Source organism: Enhydra lutris, unplaced genomic scaffold (genome assembly GCF_002288905.1).
Source record: "Enhydra lutris kenyoni isolate GAN:26980312 unplaced genomic scaffold, ASM228890v2 scaffoldscaffold43, whole genome shotgun sequence".
NCBI lineage: Eukaryota > Metazoa > Chordata > Mammalia > Carnivora > Mustelidae > Enhydra > Enhydra lutris.
Genome location: NW_019154127.1, coordinates 9,938,177 through 9,954,835, shown reverse-complemented (window position 1 = coordinate 9,954,835; position 16,659 = coordinate 9,938,177). Strand labels below are relative to the sequence as shown.

Genomic DNA, 16,659 nt, shown 5'->3' with positions numbered 1-16,659 from the left:
CTGTCAACTGTACGTCTTCTCCTCTAGCCTCAGAGAGCTTTGTCAAAACTCCTTGAGTGTTAACTGAAAGAATGGATCTTTAGGAGATCAAGAAGGGTCTCGGCAGGGAGACTGGACAAGGATTAGTGATCCAAGGATGTCCCTAGGTAGACCCTGCATGGCGACCAAACGTTCACTGCACACCCCACCCTTGATGCCGGTGGCTCACTCATGGTGGTAACACAGGGTGTCGTGCGCCTGAACCCCGCAGCTGCCTCATGTCGCTGCCTTCGCCTCATCAGGCAGCCTTCCCAGCCTGTGTGGCCTACGCAAACCCTCTGATGCTTTTGCTATGAATGCTCTTGTGACCTCTGTTACACATCCTTCCTTAAAACTAAGTCACCTGGGCTGGAGACATTTGAATCAAGAGCCCGACCCACTCTGAGGATGTGAACTACGCACCACAGCACTTTGTCTGTCTCTTGTACAATTTGTGGAATTAACAATGAGCTACTTATTAGATCGACAGGGAACTCAAGAATACAAATATGACCTTTGAAAAACCAGGAATAGAATGTAGCTCTACGGGGCTGCAGCCAACCGAGTTAACAGTTAAAGTCCTCTGTCGCTTGTCACAGTTACAAACGTCATAGCAAGTAAGCGGCTGTAAGGAAGGAAGAGTCACACAAGCCCTTGCAAAAATTTTAATTATAAAAGAGTGTTTTACATGGGGAAACCAGACTTACTGTGGTGATCATTTCACGGTGTATACAAATATCAAATCACTATGTTATAGTCCTGAAACCAATACAATGTTATATGTCAATTAGAATTAAAAAAAAAAAAAGAAAACAGTAAAAAAAAAAAGTGTTTTAAAAAATGTATCCACTCAAATTAATTTAGTCAGAAATCTTTGTTAACTTTGTTCCATTCTACAGAGCATAAATATTAAGTGCTTATAAAACACACTTCATCTGAAATGCTTTAAATATAAAACACAATTCAAGCCTCAAACAATGCATTATGATCTCATGACTACATTTACAAAACACAGTGAAAAGTTAACAACTTCAAATAAGTAGATAACACTATACAACGGCTCATCCCACGAATGATCCTTTAAACAGAAAAACCACACGAGCAATGTCAATTAGTGTTATTCTTTTAGTAGTACTATGGGAAACTTAAAATTCTGGTAGTGGTTTTAAAATAAAATTTAAATCACTTTCTAATCTGGATCAAAAATAGTGCAAAGTCTTTAAGATACTTAAGTTAGAAAACTTTGACTCTCCGGTTGGCAATGTGACCTTTAAAGTATGCCAACGGTGCACCCCCCAGTAAGTGGATGCCCAGGCGCCATCTTGTAACAAACCCGGGACTTGCTGGCCAGGTCACACGTGCAAGAGCCTGGCCTTCCAGCTCGGTGACAAGTGTACAAAATCATGACTCGTATCTCACATGAAATCCAAGCACGCATTCAACAAAAAAACTAACCTGTGTGCTTTAGTTTCCTTACAAAAAAAAAAGTATAAATCAGATTTTTAACCGTCTCAGTGGAAATCCATTCTCTAAAATGTCATAGTTGCATTCGTCTTCTCTCAGCTGAAAGGGTGAAGCACGATCGCCACAACTTTGTTACAGACTAAAATCCAACAGGTAATTCCAACTCCACCTGGAAATGGAGAAGCTCACCGTAAGAGAGCACGCCTACGATCTGCCCGCATTTCTGCTACCTTTAATTTACAGGAAGTCAACCGTTCTGCAGCAGTGCTCGGCTAAGGAAAACTAGGTGTGTGTTTCCTCGATTCAGAGTCAGCAGACCTCCTACTGATGCACAGGGCTGCCTTCCTTCCTAAACAGGAAATCTGCAGGACAACTGCTAGAGGGATGTGCATTGTTACATACGATATTAACAAACAGTAAAACTGCCCTGTATGACTATTTGTTTCTCCTTCTTAAAAAACCATTATAAACAAAGCAGCGTCCACCCATGCCTTTCTGGCCCAGCTGGTGACAGAGAGACAGGAAGTCAGGCTGCAGGAGTGGCCAATGGCTCTCTAGATGCCTGGAAGGGTGTCCTCGAGCTCTCCTACTCAGCGGCACTGAGAGCCACAGGCGGGCAGTGGTGCCCACAGGTTGGGTGGAGGCAAGGTAGTGGTGTGCTTAAACCAGGATCTCTGAAGCAGTCACTCCTTTTCAGTTAGTAATTCACCTCCAGCAACAGATCACAACCAAAGGCTGAGTGACATGCAGCATTATTCCTGACAGTAAGAAATTAGGACCTAAATACTCTCTTCTGTCAGGAGGATTAGGACATCATGATATATCCCAATGAACAGCAGCTATTCAAAGTTCCTTAAAAAGTTTACTGATACGGGAAAGGGCTTACAATATAAAGTAAAAAGGGATCTAAAATTCTATGTACCAGGGCGCCTGGGTGGCTCAGTGGGTTAAGCCTCTGCCTTCAGCTCAAGTCATGATCTCAGGGTCCTGGGATCGAGCCCTGCATCGGGCTCTCTGCTCAGCAAGGAAGCTGCTTCCCCCTCTCTCTTTCCCTGCCTCTTTGCCTACTTGTGATTTCTGTCTGTCAAATAAATAAATAAAATCTTTTTTAAAAATAATAAATAAAATAAAATTGTATGTGCCAGATGATCTTAGTGGTATAAAGTAAATAGGAAAAAAAAAGAGTGGAAAAATGTACCACAAAGTTAAAAGAGGTTAGCTATAGCTTAAGAGATGTTTTTAAATTGTTCTTATATCTCTAATCATTCTACAATATGTACTTTTTTCAAAGATTTTTATTTAATTTATTATTCATTTATTTATTTAAAATAACAATTTTATTTATTTGCCTCCGCACACGAGCGGAGGCAGAGGGAGAGGGAGAGGGAGAAGCAGATGCCCCACTGAGCAGGGAGCCTGATGCAGGGCTTGATCCCAGGACCCCAAGATCATGACCTGAGCTGAAGGCAGATGCTTAACCCACTGAGCCACCCAGGCGCCTGATATGTACTACTTTTAACACCCAAAGGATATCATTACCTTTCAAAAATAAAAGAATGGCCAATAGCAGTAAATGCTGCAGAGAGGCCACACAAAAGAAATGAAGAGGTCACAGAACCTAGGACCTAGAGATCGGGGTTTCGACAACCGGGATATCAGACAAGGTACAGGCTGACATTCTGTAAGCAGACCTGGGGTGAACTCTAGCTCTGCTACTTAACATTTCGGTGACACTGGATAAGGTAAGCAACTTCTCCAGACCTGTGTCTTCACTGTGAGCCTTGTGTGAGGCCAAGACCCGAAGGACTACTCACTAGTGAACGGATGAGCATGGGTTCCTTCCCCCTGTACCCCACATGTCTACAGAGGCCTAGCCGTACACTTCTGCTCTGGGTTCCAGGAAACTCTTACCTGCTACTCTAGTAGGAAATGCTACCAGGCGGTCCAGCGGCGTGATCCATTTGCTGGGCACCACAGCCACGGGGACAGAGTAATACTTCCAGATGAGCGACACCATCAGGGCAGCCTGCGGGGACAGTGCTGATGAGTGCGACCACCTGCTGGCCACATGCCCAGTAACCCGAGACAGAGGAGAAACCGGCCAACACACTGAGGAGACGCTCCGAGCCGATGACCCCAAGCCCCAGCAATGCAGTCCTTGCGGGACACAGACACATCCACACCGCCACCGATCTGCGAGCACCCCGAAAGGGTCTGATTAAAGACCAGTTCGCAGGACATCTAGAACACACTGCTGGGAAGCGGGACAGCCTTCTTACTGAATTGCCACTTCCCTGTTTTAATCTGAATAATAAATATGCACTATTAACTAGTTGATATTAGCTGATAAATTAACAAAGGTATTCTTTGCTCACTGAGCATCTCTTTTAAGAAGCCAGCCTATGATAAATATACCTTATTAGTGACAACAGCAATCTCATGCCTCTAAGATCCGTGAAACAGCAGTCCGTTCTCCACCCCCCAACACACACACACACAGTGCTGGCATCCGCGCGTGGACAGAGCCCTGTGAGTCTCAACAGTGGCAGCGAAGCAGAAGCATCCTCTGCGCTGTCCTCACCCATCCCGTGCCGTGGAGAAGCCGCTCAAATGAGCAGACTTAAAAGAGGGAGTCTGGCTTCAATCCCGCCCCTGGGAAACCTAACCGGTGTCAAAGCGACAGGACCTCAGGTCGAGGGTACATCACTGAACCCAGACACCCTGGGCTTGCAGGGCTGGCTCGAGGCCTTTGGTGCAGGAAGACCACACGCAGCACTGAAACCCAGAGTCATTGACAGCAGCCGCAAGCGTGGACACAGCATGGCCACGACCTCAGAGGAAAGCAGCAACAGGAGTAGCTCCCCAGGAACTCTCTTATCCCAGACGGGACTGCTGAGGACCAACAGCACTGGACTCCAATGAGCACAGTGGGTCCTCACCTCGACAGTGAGCAGCATTGTCCACGTCTGTGTGCCATGTAACAAACGATGATCCAAACTGACCATCTTAGCAAATACAAGATCTAAAGAAGCTTCTCTCACTTCCCCACAGGCTCCCCAAGCTGCACTGGAGTGACGGCACCACCCAAGAGTCCCAGAGAAGCTACGTCAGCATCCATGTGCTAAAAAACCCCAGTGTTTCACAACTCAGGAGACAGACTCCCCTGGAACCCTCGTGCACTGCTGGCGGGAACGCAAGCTGGTGCAGCTACTGTGCAAACAGTACGGAGGTTCCTCAAAAAGCTAAAAATAGAAATACCATATGACCCAGTCATTCCACTACCAGATACTCACCCAAAGAAAACAAAAACAGTCACTGGAAAAGATCCATGCACACCTATGTTTACCGCAGCATTATTTACAGTCGCCAAGACGGGGAAGCAGCCCGTATCCATGACGGATGAACGGATAAAGATGAGGCTGTGTATTTATATATATCTACACACAGACACACACACAGGGAACACTACTCAGCCAGCAAATGGGATGAGATCCTGCTGTTTGTAACAACAGGGATGCATCTAGAAGGCACACTGCTATGTGAAGTAAGGCAGAGAGAGACCAACACCGGACCACTTCACTCCTATGTAGAATCTAAAACATGAAACGAATAAATAAAAAGCAGAACTATGAATGCAGAAACCAACTGACAGCTGCCAGAGGGAAGAGAAATAGAGGGATGGGGAAACATAAACGGGATTAAGAGGTACAAAGTTCCAATTCCAAAGTAAGTAAGTCATGGAGATGAAAAGTAGAGCAGAGGGAACGCAGTCAATACCATCATAGCGCGCGGCACGGTAAGGGGTGGTGATCACAGTTATCACGGTGAGCAATGAGCAACGTAGAGAATTACCGGTTCGTTATGTTGTACACCTGAAACTAACAGGACACTGTATGTTAATTATACTTCAACTTAAAAACAGAGAGAGAGAAAGGCTTTCCTTCAGCCTAACTTATAAATGCACAGCATTCAGTTCCATACTGGCAGGATCACGCAGCGCTGCCACGGAAAGTAGAAAAAGCCTGAACTCTTGGACCTGGATCCTGGTGGCCGCAGTTCTGGAGGATAGTCCATAATAACTTTAACGACCCCAGGTGACACAATAGGACACTTACTTGCAATACATAGAAGGCAACACTTATAACCCATTTTATCTTGGCCAACTGAGCTGTCCGAGCTTTCACTGAAAGGAAAAACAGGATGAAATCATTCTATCAGTCCTGAAAATAAAGGAAAATACTCAAAGACACAGAAATGTTATTCCCCTCCTATAAAATAGCTTCTAATCATGTTGTATAACATTTGTTCAGTGTATTTAGAAAACAGAAAACAGAATTTCTTAAAATCCACACATGATGCCATGCATTAAAATAAAATCACACACAGATTGTAAGATTTGAAGCTTTAATTTTGAACACCCTTAAAACTACCCGTCTACATCAGAGATTCTTTGTATAGTGTACTTACCAACAGGACTACATTTGCTCCCCAGGTCTCCCGGTCTACACTGTACGCTAACCCACATGTGGGAGCCTAGCTTGTCCTGGGCCTATGGGGGGCGGGGGAGCTCTGCATGTCTTACTAGCCTGGAGGCAGCTCTCTCTCAGTGCGCATTCCCAGCACACAGGTGGAAATGTCTTCATCATAGAAGAGTGTTACGGACAGTGGCCGACACAGCGATGAACAAGACCTGACCATGACCGTGTCAGTCTATTCTCAGATAAGGACACTCTGGGCACGTTTGAGAGTGTCCACAAAAGCCCTTGGGCATCCACTATGACACTTGCTCTAGGCTTATCTCGAAAAGTGTTGAGGGGCACTTGGGTGGCTCAGTCAGTTAAGCGTTCCACTCAGGTCATGATCCCAGGCTCCTAGAATTGAGCCCTGCGAACTGCTCCCTGCTCAACGGGGAGCCTGCTTCTCCCTCTGCCTTCCATTTCCCCTGCTTGTGCGCCCTCTGTCCCTCTGACAAATTAATAAAATCTTAAAAAAAAAAAAAAGGGAAAGAAAAGTGTTGAATTTCAAAGTGTCTACCTACAGAAACGAAAAAAAGCTAAGAGGACATTAGTTGTTTCTGTGTTTAGGAAACAAATGTTCACCGACAAATAAAGAGAAAGTAATCATGACTACTGAGTTTCTTCTGGACAAACTCAGAAGTTCCTCTCAACGTTTAGAACATCTAAGAATCAAAGCACATGTTCTACCAATCTTTACAGAAAGACTTCTCTATTCCTCGGCTCCTATGAAGGTTTCTGCACTACAGGTGAAACCAGTACCGTGAGTTTTAAGCTTATCCGTCATCTTGTTGATCTTTCTCTCCAGCCTGGCGTATCTGGCGAATTCATCCATCATGTTGACGGTGGAGAGCTCCTGCTTCATGTCCTGGATCTCTGCTCTCATCTGGGCCTCCTGCTCCGCATCCTTCTGCAGCAGCCTGGACATCTGGCAGAGTGGACAGCTGAGGTCAGCGCCTTCCCACAGGGGGACACCTCCCCCACCCCATCCTAGTGCTGCTGCTTCCAGCTGGGCAGGCTGCCCTGGACCTGCACAGCCAGCCTCTGTGGCCTAGTTCTGCTGCTGCCCTCTGGGACCACCACAGACAAAAACTGCCTCCGATGTGAAATCACCGGTCAAATTATACTTTTTCTTTTGCAGACATGCCCATGGATCGCTCCAGCACAATGTATGGATCTTTCACCATAACGATAAAATTGTGATTATAAAATGAAAACCAATTCCAGCCATCATTCAGGTAACAAGGACCACACATTCTCTTCCCTTCCTGAAGAATTTAGTCCTGAATTAGGTAGGCAGAGGAAGAGGACGGTGCTAGTGAGGAGGGGGTAGCCCAGCGGGAGGACTTAATCCCAAGCACCGTCAAGAGGGCATTCCCATAGAGGGGCACCCTGGCAAGGGAGGATAGAGGCAAGCATGGTGATATGAGCATCTCCAGAAAGGGCAGCCCGGCATAGGTGTCAGAGTAAGAGGCATACAGGATAAGAGGAAAGCACCCAGCCAACCAGAGTCAGAGCCCAAGTGGGACCATCAGGCACTGGGGTGGGGAGGAGGAGGCAGCAGTGGGGATGCGAGATTAATTACAAAGGACTGATCAAATACACTAAACATACTGAAAATAATGGGAGCCCGTTTTCTCACTATGAGAACTGGGGGTTAGAAATATGGATGAGGAAGAACCAGAATGAATGCTGAAGTGTTGAATTAGAATCGGAGGCATGGGGGCGCCTGGGTGGCTCAGTGGGTTAAAGCCTCTGCCTTCAGCTCAGGTCATGATACCAGGGTCCTGGGATCGAGCCCTGCATCGGGCTCTCTGCTCATTGGGGAGCCTGCTTACCCCCCTCTCTCTCTGCCTGCCTCTCTGCCTGCTAATGATCTCTGTCAAATAAATAAATAAAAATCTTTAAAAAAAAAAAAAAAGAATCGGAGGCATGGGTGTGAACTCGTGGTTTTTGGTAGATAGAGAAATATAGATGTAAATGTTTGTGAAAAAGCGCCTCCAACAGCCAGACCCCCACATGGGATGTCCCCTGATGCCGCCCCCCCCCACATACAATTGCGGGGACACCCACCAGCTGGAGCCAAGGACAGATGGCAGTGGCCACCAGGTGGCGCCCGGCACCAGGCCAGGATGCCTCAGCAACATTGGACAGCAAGGGCAAGGGGGGAGTGGGGGGGCAGGGAACAGAGAGATCCTTCAGGACCCACCCCCAGCGAAAAGTGAACGTTCCACGGGATCAGATGCGATGCAGCGAGAACACAGCATCCCTTCTGTGACACTGGACAAAGGTGTTCGAAGAAGGCCATCCTGCAGACTCACTGCCCTTGCCGTATTCAGAAACGCCAGCCATAAAAGTCAAGGAAATACCGGGAAGCCTTCCAGACTGGAGATGCAGCAAGTATGTGCAATGCACAGTGCTGACCGGGACGCTTTGCTGCGAAGGACCTTGGTTGGAACGGAGCAGGTCAGGAGGAAGGTTCCTGATGGCTGAGTTGTGGATAAGACACCTGTTTATACAGTAAAGTGTCAGGGAATGCAGGGGCCCAGGTTGACAACTTGTTTTCAAGAAACAAAATCGGTTCTTTGTATTGCATGCGTACCTTTTTGGCACATTAGTTTCAAAATTCTAAAAAAGAGATTAATAAAAAAAATGAAAGGGGATAATATATGTAAGTGTACTGGCACATAGAAGTGCACAATAACTGGGTTTGTCTCTCGGCTTGGGGTCCCCTCTACACAACAGGGCAATTCTTCAGATAGAGCTGGGAGACGCGCCCCATCATGGGTGTCCCGGGGCATCTGCATAAGTGTGGGTTCCCAGGACAGCCTCTGAGGTAGCAGCCTTTAGTGCCTGCATAATGAAGCCCTTCTCCAAGGAAGCGGGAAGCCCGCTTCTCCCTCTCCCCCTCCCCCTGCTCCTGTTCCTGTTCTTGGTGTCTCTGTGTCAAATAAATAAAATCTTTAAAAAAAAAAAAAAAACTTTTTTGAAGATTTTATTTATTTGGCACAGAGAGAGAGATCGCAAGTAGGTGGAGGCAGGCAGAGAGAGGGGGAAGCAGGCTCACCACTGAGCAGAAAGCACGATGCAGGGCTCAGTCCCAGGACCCCGAGATCATGACCTGAGCTACAGGCAGAGGCTTAACCCACTGGGCCACACAGGCACCCCAAAAAAAATTTTTTTAAGAAGACCAAAGATGTTTACTCAGGACTAGAAGGTGAGTGAGGGTGGGAAAATGAGCTTGTGGAGGAGTTTAGAATCTTATGGTTAAATTAGACAACTGTACTGCTTGGGAGGGAAAATGAGTAAATTAGGTCTGCAAGTACACAAAAATATCTGGAAGTATTTAAATTTGCAAATAGGTACCAATATTAATCCAAGACCTCCTTATAAGTGACGGTTAAAATGTACTAGAATTATGAATTAAATAGTAAAATCTAAAGGGATTTTAAGTGTTCTGAATATTAATTTTTCAAACAAAAATAAACCTCTGACCTCCTTATGTATTCAAAAGCACCTTCCAGAACCTTAAACCTCTCACTTGACAGAAACAGATAACCTTTGTGGGGTACAGCTTTTTCAAAGACCTGGAGATGGATCCATAAAGAATCCTCAAGCAGAAAACGAGTTTTTCCAAAATTCTTAAGATGACAGGCAATGTAAGAATCTAGGGAGAAAACAAGGGTAGAATCGATCCTCCTTGTCACCCTTGTCCCCCAGACGCTGGCTGCCAGCCTGCATGAGCTCATAGTGTCCTACCAGACTCACCCTGAGATCCTGTCCAAGTTCCAAACCCGTTTCCGAATAGACAAAACGATACGGTTTGAACTTGGGAGTCACAGCCGGGAAGAGACAAACCCCACTCCGCCACTCAATGGCTGGCGTCTGGACTAGACCCGTCTGAAAATTAATTAATGTATAATGACATTTAAGCCCAAAGGTTCGCCCCCCTGGAACACAGGGGGGCACTAGGTGAATGATATGCTGGGGTGGCCTGCTTAGATGTGTTCCCAATACTGGCGACGCACTGCTCATCCCGAGAAGGGACCAAGGCTCCAGCGAAGCTACAGACCCACGGACTCAGAGTTAAGAGCCTTCTCACGGCACTGGTCCCCCGCACCCGGATGACCCCATCCACGAGGTCCCGACTGCGCATGTGCACTCAACCCCCACTGCCCCCTCAACTACCCCCACAACTAACATTCGGGGGCCATCCTCACGCCTGGTGGTCCCAGGAGGAACTCACCAGGCGACTGTTTTCAAAGAGGGGAGGGTCTCAGGAAGGCCCCTACAGCAGGAGTCAGGTCCTGCAGTGTCCGTCCCTGGCCTCCCTGGCCTCGGGAACCTGGGCCCCTAGAGAGAGAGGGAGGTGGCCACTTTTTAGACCAAAAAGTGAAGGCAATTTCAAAGTCATCAAATATGAAGGTGGTGGTCACCCCACAAACCAAATCCCAGAGGGCAACCTGCACGGAGTCCATGCCCAGGGTTTGAAGGGGGGGGAGGGGCTGTTTACCCCAGCGCAGCACCCACTCTCGGCCATGTTAATCCTGGGACGCCAGAGTGGTGCGCCTCCCTACACCCCACCTCCCCCCAGCATTCCCGGAGCGCATGCGCAGTGAACACAGCTCGCCAGGACGCCCTCCGCCACTGCCAGGCTTGAGGCGCCTGCGCAGTACGCCTCCCTATAGCCGTCCACAGAGGCGCTCCCAGGGGAATATCCGTCTCCCTCGTTCTCTGCCTTTGGTTGAAGACAGTCCTGGTTCACCTATTAAATGAGCTAGGCCCTCCCATCCATATGCCCTGTGACCAGCTTGAAGAGAATTAAGAACTCTCAGGAAAAGTCCAACCAAGTCAACACCAGGACTGGGAGTCCTCATCCTGGCCCCCATCTCCACCCCAGTATTGAGCTGAGGTCCCCTCCCAGGACCCTGCAAGGCTTTGCTAGACAGAGGACTTGTGATACCTAAGAGACTGATTCAAGGGCTTCAACCAACCTACCTAACGGGATGGTGCGCCCCCACCCCACCCCACCCTGGCCCCCCCATTCCTACTGGCTGAGTGGAAAACGCTTCGGAAACACTGGCAGGAACGCTATATTCCATGTAGGAGGACATGGCCCATTCCCAGTCAAGCTTGGTTTCTCCTCGGGGTCTTCCCCACTTAGGTCCTCCAAAAGGGCCTGTAACAGGCAGCCTCTAATGGTCGTGAAAGGGAGTTGGGGGAAATTGGAGGGGGAGATGAACAGTGAGAGACTGTGGACTCTGAGAAACAATCTGAAGGTTTTGAAAGGGCGGGGGGGGGGGGGGGGGGGGGGAGCCTGGTGGTGTGTACTGTGGAGGGCACGTATTGCATGGAGCACTGGATATGTTGCATAAACAATGAATTCTGGAACATTGAAAAGAAATTTTAAAAATTAAAAATTAAAAAAAAAAAAAAAAAAAAGAACGGCGCCTTACCCTACTCAAGAGAAGAGCATTCCTTACGGCTTTACCCTGACCTTCACCACAAACCCAGTGCCCGGGCGGTACAGATCTCTGCTCGGGTGAGTATATGTGATGACCCTGACAATGAGCATTAGAACCAAGGGGAAACAGGTTCAAGAAAGCTAACTGTGTTGAGGTTACAGAGGTCATACAACCTGTGGAAGCAGCACAGAATGTGAACACAGTGCTTTTTCATCTAAATGAGTAACATCCAGGGACACAGCCTCATGTGCATCCAGACTGCAGCAATAACCCCTGGTGAGTGTGTCCTAGCTGACGAGCACCAGTGTGTTGGGAGCTTGGTTAAGGAGTGGGATGATGACAGCTCTTACTTACAGCCACTGCCATACCCCAAACACACACTCCTTTCCCCCAGTGAAAAGGAAATTATGAACAATTCATGGAGGAATACCAAATTAACACAGCCTCTTTCAAAGAAGAAGTCAAACTATCACTCTGCAGATGATATAATATTTTATGTGGAAAACCCAAAAGACTCCACTCCAAATCTGCTAGAACTTGTGCAGGAATTCAGTAAAGTGTCAGGACACACCAACAACAAGACAGAAAGAGAAATTAAGGAGTCAATCACATTTACAATTGTACCCAAAACCATAAGATACCTAGGAATAAACCCAACCAAAGAGGCAAAGAATCTGTACTCAGAAAACTATAAAGTTCTCATGAAAGAAATTGAGGAAGACACAAAGAAATGGAAAAATGTTCCATGCTCATGGATTGGAAGGACAAGTATTGTGAAAACATCTATGCTACCTAAAGCAATCTATATGTTTAATGCAATCCCTATCAAAATACCATCCATTTTTTTTTCAAAGAAATGGAACAAATTATCCTAAAATTTATATGGAACCAGAAAAGACCTCAAATAGCCAGAGGAATGTTGAAAAAGAAAGCCAAAGTTGGTGTTATCACAATTCCAGACTTCAAGCTCTATTACAAAGCTGTCATCATCAAGATAGTATGGTACTGGCACAAAAACGGACACATAGATCAGTGGAACAGAATGGAGAGCCCAGAAATAGACCCTCAACCCTATGGTCAACTAATCTCTGACAAAGCAGAAAAGAATGTCCAATGGAAAAAAGACAGTCTCTTCAACAAATGGTGTTGGTAAAATTGGACAGTCACATGCAGAAAAATGAAATTGGACCATCTCCTTACACCACACATGAAAATAGACTCAAAAATGGATGAAGGACCTCAGTGTGAATCAGGAATCCATCAAAATCCTTGAGGACAACACAGGCAGCAACCTCTTCGACCTCAGCCGCAGCAACTTCTTCCTAGAAACGTCACCAAAGGCAAGGGAAGCAAGGGCAAAAATCAACTACTGGGACTTCATCAAGATCAAAAGCTTTTGCATAGCAAAGAAAACAGTCAACAAAACCAAAAGACAACTGACAGAATGGGAGAAGATATTTGCAAACAACATATCAGATAAAGGGTTGGTGTCCAAAATCTATAAAGAACTTATCAAACTCAAAACCCAAAGAACAAGTAATCCAATGAAGAAATGGGCAGAGGACATGAGCAGACATTTCTGCAAAGAAGACATCCAGATGGCCAACAGACAAATGAAAAAGTGCTCCACATCACTCGGCATCAGGGAAATACAAATCAAAACCAAAAAGAGATACCACCTCACACCAGTCAGAATGGCTAAAATTAACAAGTCAGGAAATGACAGGTGCTGGTGAGAATGAGGAGAAAGGGGGACCCTCCTACACTGTTGGTGGGCATGCAAACTGGTGCAGCCACTCTGGAAAATAGCATGGAGCTTCCTCAAAATGTTGAAAATAGAGCTACCCTATGACCCAGCTATCACAGTACTGGGTATTTACCCTAAAGATACAAATGTAGTGATCCGAAGGGGCACGTGTACCCGAATGCTTATAGCAGCAATGTCCATAATAGCCAAACTATGGAAAGAACCTAGATGTCCATCTACAGATGAATGGATAAAAAAGATGTGGTATATATATATACATATATATATACACATAGCCATCAAAAGCTTGAAATCTTGCCATTTGCGATGACGTGGGTGGAACAGAGGGTATTATGCTGAGCGAAATAAGTCAATCAGAGAAAGGCAATTATCATATGATGTCCCTGATATGAGGAAGTTGAGAGGCAAAGTGGGGGTCTGGAGGGTAGGGAAGGAAAAAAAGGAAACAAGATGGGATCAGGAGGGAGACAAACCATAAGAGACTCTTAATCTCTAACCGGGGGGAGCGGGGTAGGAAGAGGGTGGTGGGGTTATGGGCATTGGGGACGGTATGTGCTATGGTGAGTGCTGTGAAGTGTGTAAACCTGACGATTCACAGACCTATACCCCTGGAGCTAATAATACATTATATGTTAATTAAAAATTAAAAATTAAAAAAAAACCTAACACAGCCTCTTTGAGCAACTTAGTTTCATATAGTTCCAATAAGAGGTGAAATGGGATGGGGTATACAAGAAGAATCAAGGTGACAAAAGATGGGCAGGCAAACCACAGAACAGGAGAAAATATTTACAAATCATATACCCAGTAAGTAAACAACTCCTCACCCAACAATGACAACAAACCAAATACTCACTCCCCACTCTGAACCCACAGAGGATGCCCTTCCCTTACGGACAAGCACCTGATGCCCCATTAAAAAGGGGGCAAAGGACGTGAACAGATATTTCTCCAAAGAAGATATACAGATGGCCAATAAGCACATAAAATGATGTTCAACATTACTAATCATTAGGAAAATGCAATCAAAATCATAATAAAATGACACCTTGCCTCCATTGAGGATGACTATTATAAAAACAAAACAAAACAAGACAGCAAGTGCTGGAACTTGTGGAAAAATTAGAACCTTCTACGTTGCTGGTGAGAATGCAAAATGGTGCAGCTGCTATGGAAAATGGTTGGGCAATTTCTCCAGAAGTTGAAAATAGAATTACCATATGATCCAGTAATCCCACTTTGGATATTTACCCAAAAGTACCGAAAGCAGAGATTCGAACAGGTATTTGCACACTAGTGTTCCAGCAGCATTATTCACAATAGCCAAAAGGTGGAAACAACCCCATATCCATCAAAAGATGAAAGGATAAACAAAACGTGGTATACATACACAATAAAATATTATTCAGCCTCAAAAAAGAAGGAAATCCTAACACATGCTACAACAGGGATAGACCCAGAAGGCATTATGCTGAATGAAAGAAGCCAGGCATAAAAGGAAAAATACTGCATAATTTCACCTACATGAGATAATCAGAGTAGTCAAATTCATAGAGACAGAAAGTAGAACTGTGGTTGCCAGGACTGAGTTGAAAGAAGAATAGGGACTTACTGTTTAATGGACAGAGTTTCAGTTTAGGAAGATGGAAAAGTTCTAGAGATGGACAGTGGTGATAGTTGCACAATCATGTAATGATTTAATGCCACTGAACTATATACCCAAAAATGGCTAAAATGGTAAATTTTAAATTGTGTATTTTACCAAAATTTTTTTTAAAAAGAGAAAAAAGATGGAGAAGCCAGTTCTTTCAGGGTCTTTTATGTAATGCTAAGTACTTGGGACATCATCTTAAAAACCTAGCAGTGTCAAGGGGGAATGAGGGGTTAAGAGAGAATTCCCCATGCCTTAGTTGGACAATGCAGGTAGTACAATCCTTGAATAGAATCTTACATGAAACAGGAACTCAATGAATACTGGTAGAATAAAGAAAGGAGAAATCCTGTCTAGAAATCTAGTCTTAAATAGTACCCGCTTCACACACACACACCACCATCACCACCACTAACGTAAATCAGGAGGTAAGAGCAGGGAGAACTGCGTTTTCCCCCAATAATGACATAATGGCACGCACCCAGTCTTGGAGGTCTTTCAAGTCTGTCAGACTCCCGCTGTGGGCGTAAAGGGGGCGCCCTTAACCCACACACACCTCATCAAACCTGCCACCAACCCTATTACCAAGCTCCAAGAGGCAGAGGGACAAAACTAGGAGAATCACAACAAAGGATCAGTCTCCGCCCCAGTGGTCACTAACTGGATGCATAGTGACCCTCTGAGTCAGACTCCTCCTTTGAGGTAAAGGGACATAGGATGACATTCGCATTTTACAGCAGCCGTGACAACCGGACACGAGGTAATGTACTCATGCCTACACAAAATGCACGAGAGAGCTGCTCCCCGGTGCCCTTTGCTCTCCTGAATACAGGAAGCGTGACACAGTGCCGAGATTACGTCTACACAGCCTCTGACCGCAAAAGTGGAGGCGGCTGCAGCCTGAGAGCCTTCCACCTGGGACCTGGCACGGCTGGCACCGCTGGCATGGCTGGCACTCCGGCACTCCATGCGGGAAGGCCGCGGCCTCCAGGAAAGCGTGGACTCCGTGCTGCGCCAGGCGCTGGCCCCCAGCAGCGAGGGCTGCGCGATGCCTCCGCCGACCAGGAGATAACTGAAACGAGCGCGGCCGGCTGGCAGGGGGGCACTGCGAACTTCCAGTCTCAGGGCTGCTGCCCGGGGAAAACGCGGCCTGGTGTCGCCAGGTCATTCTTTCTCCCTGAGAATCGAGAAGCCCGGATTTGGGGAGTAAAGATTTGCAACTTTTGGATGCTAGCAATTAACTAAAAATAAATAAATAAATAAATAAATCTTAAAGCAGAACGGCCCAACCAGACACTTCTGCAGGCGCAATCCGGCTCGACAGCGGCGGCCACCCCCCGACCCCTGGAAGGCGAGGCAGCCACTTACGAAGGAGGAGAAGGACGGGAGGAGGATCCTGAGGACATTGCACCCAAACACGAAGCTGAGCACCAGCAGCCACGCCCAGCGGTCGGCCTCCGCGCCGCTCATCCCGGATGCTCCCCGAGGTGCCGGCTCTGCTAAGGTAACTCCATGGGGATCACGCCGGCGCCCACGCCGCGCGGGCGCCTGCGCAGTGAGGCCCAGAGGGGGGGCCGTGCAGACGCGCTGGCGCGCCTGCGCACTGTGCCGCACTGGGCGGGGAGGCAAGACCGTCTTTTCTTCTTGGTCTTGGTGGACGCTTTCCGGTCAATCCTTGGCCTTTCCGGCTTCCGTAGCCTTTCGCACCCTCCCCACCACCCCCCTGGCCGCAGCTGTCCAAGCTCTGGTGGTTGGGTTGCCACCAGCTTCAGTTTTAGT

General features: G+C 46.8%; 1 protein-coding gene across 1 annotated transcript; it reads right to left on the bottom strand.

Annotated features, from left to right (window-relative positions):
* Positions 1 to 674: 674 nt before the first annotated feature.
* LOC111155623 (tail-anchored protein insertion receptor WRB) lies at positions 675 to 16,424 on the bottom strand. The gene is made up of 5 exons (XM_022515892.1): positions 16,249 to 16,424; positions 6,759 to 6,924; positions 5,598 to 5,665; positions 3,394 to 3,508; positions 675 to 1,651 (listed from the first exon to the last, which is right to left on the bottom strand). Exons 1-5 carry the CDS (start codon positions 16,348 to 16,350, stop codon positions 1,578 to 1,580), a joined length of 525 nt encoding a protein of 174 aa, XP_022371600.1. The 5' UTR covers positions 16,351 to 16,424; the 3' UTR covers positions 675 to 1,577.
* Between the last annotated feature and the right edge of the window lie 235 nt (positions 16,425 to 16,659).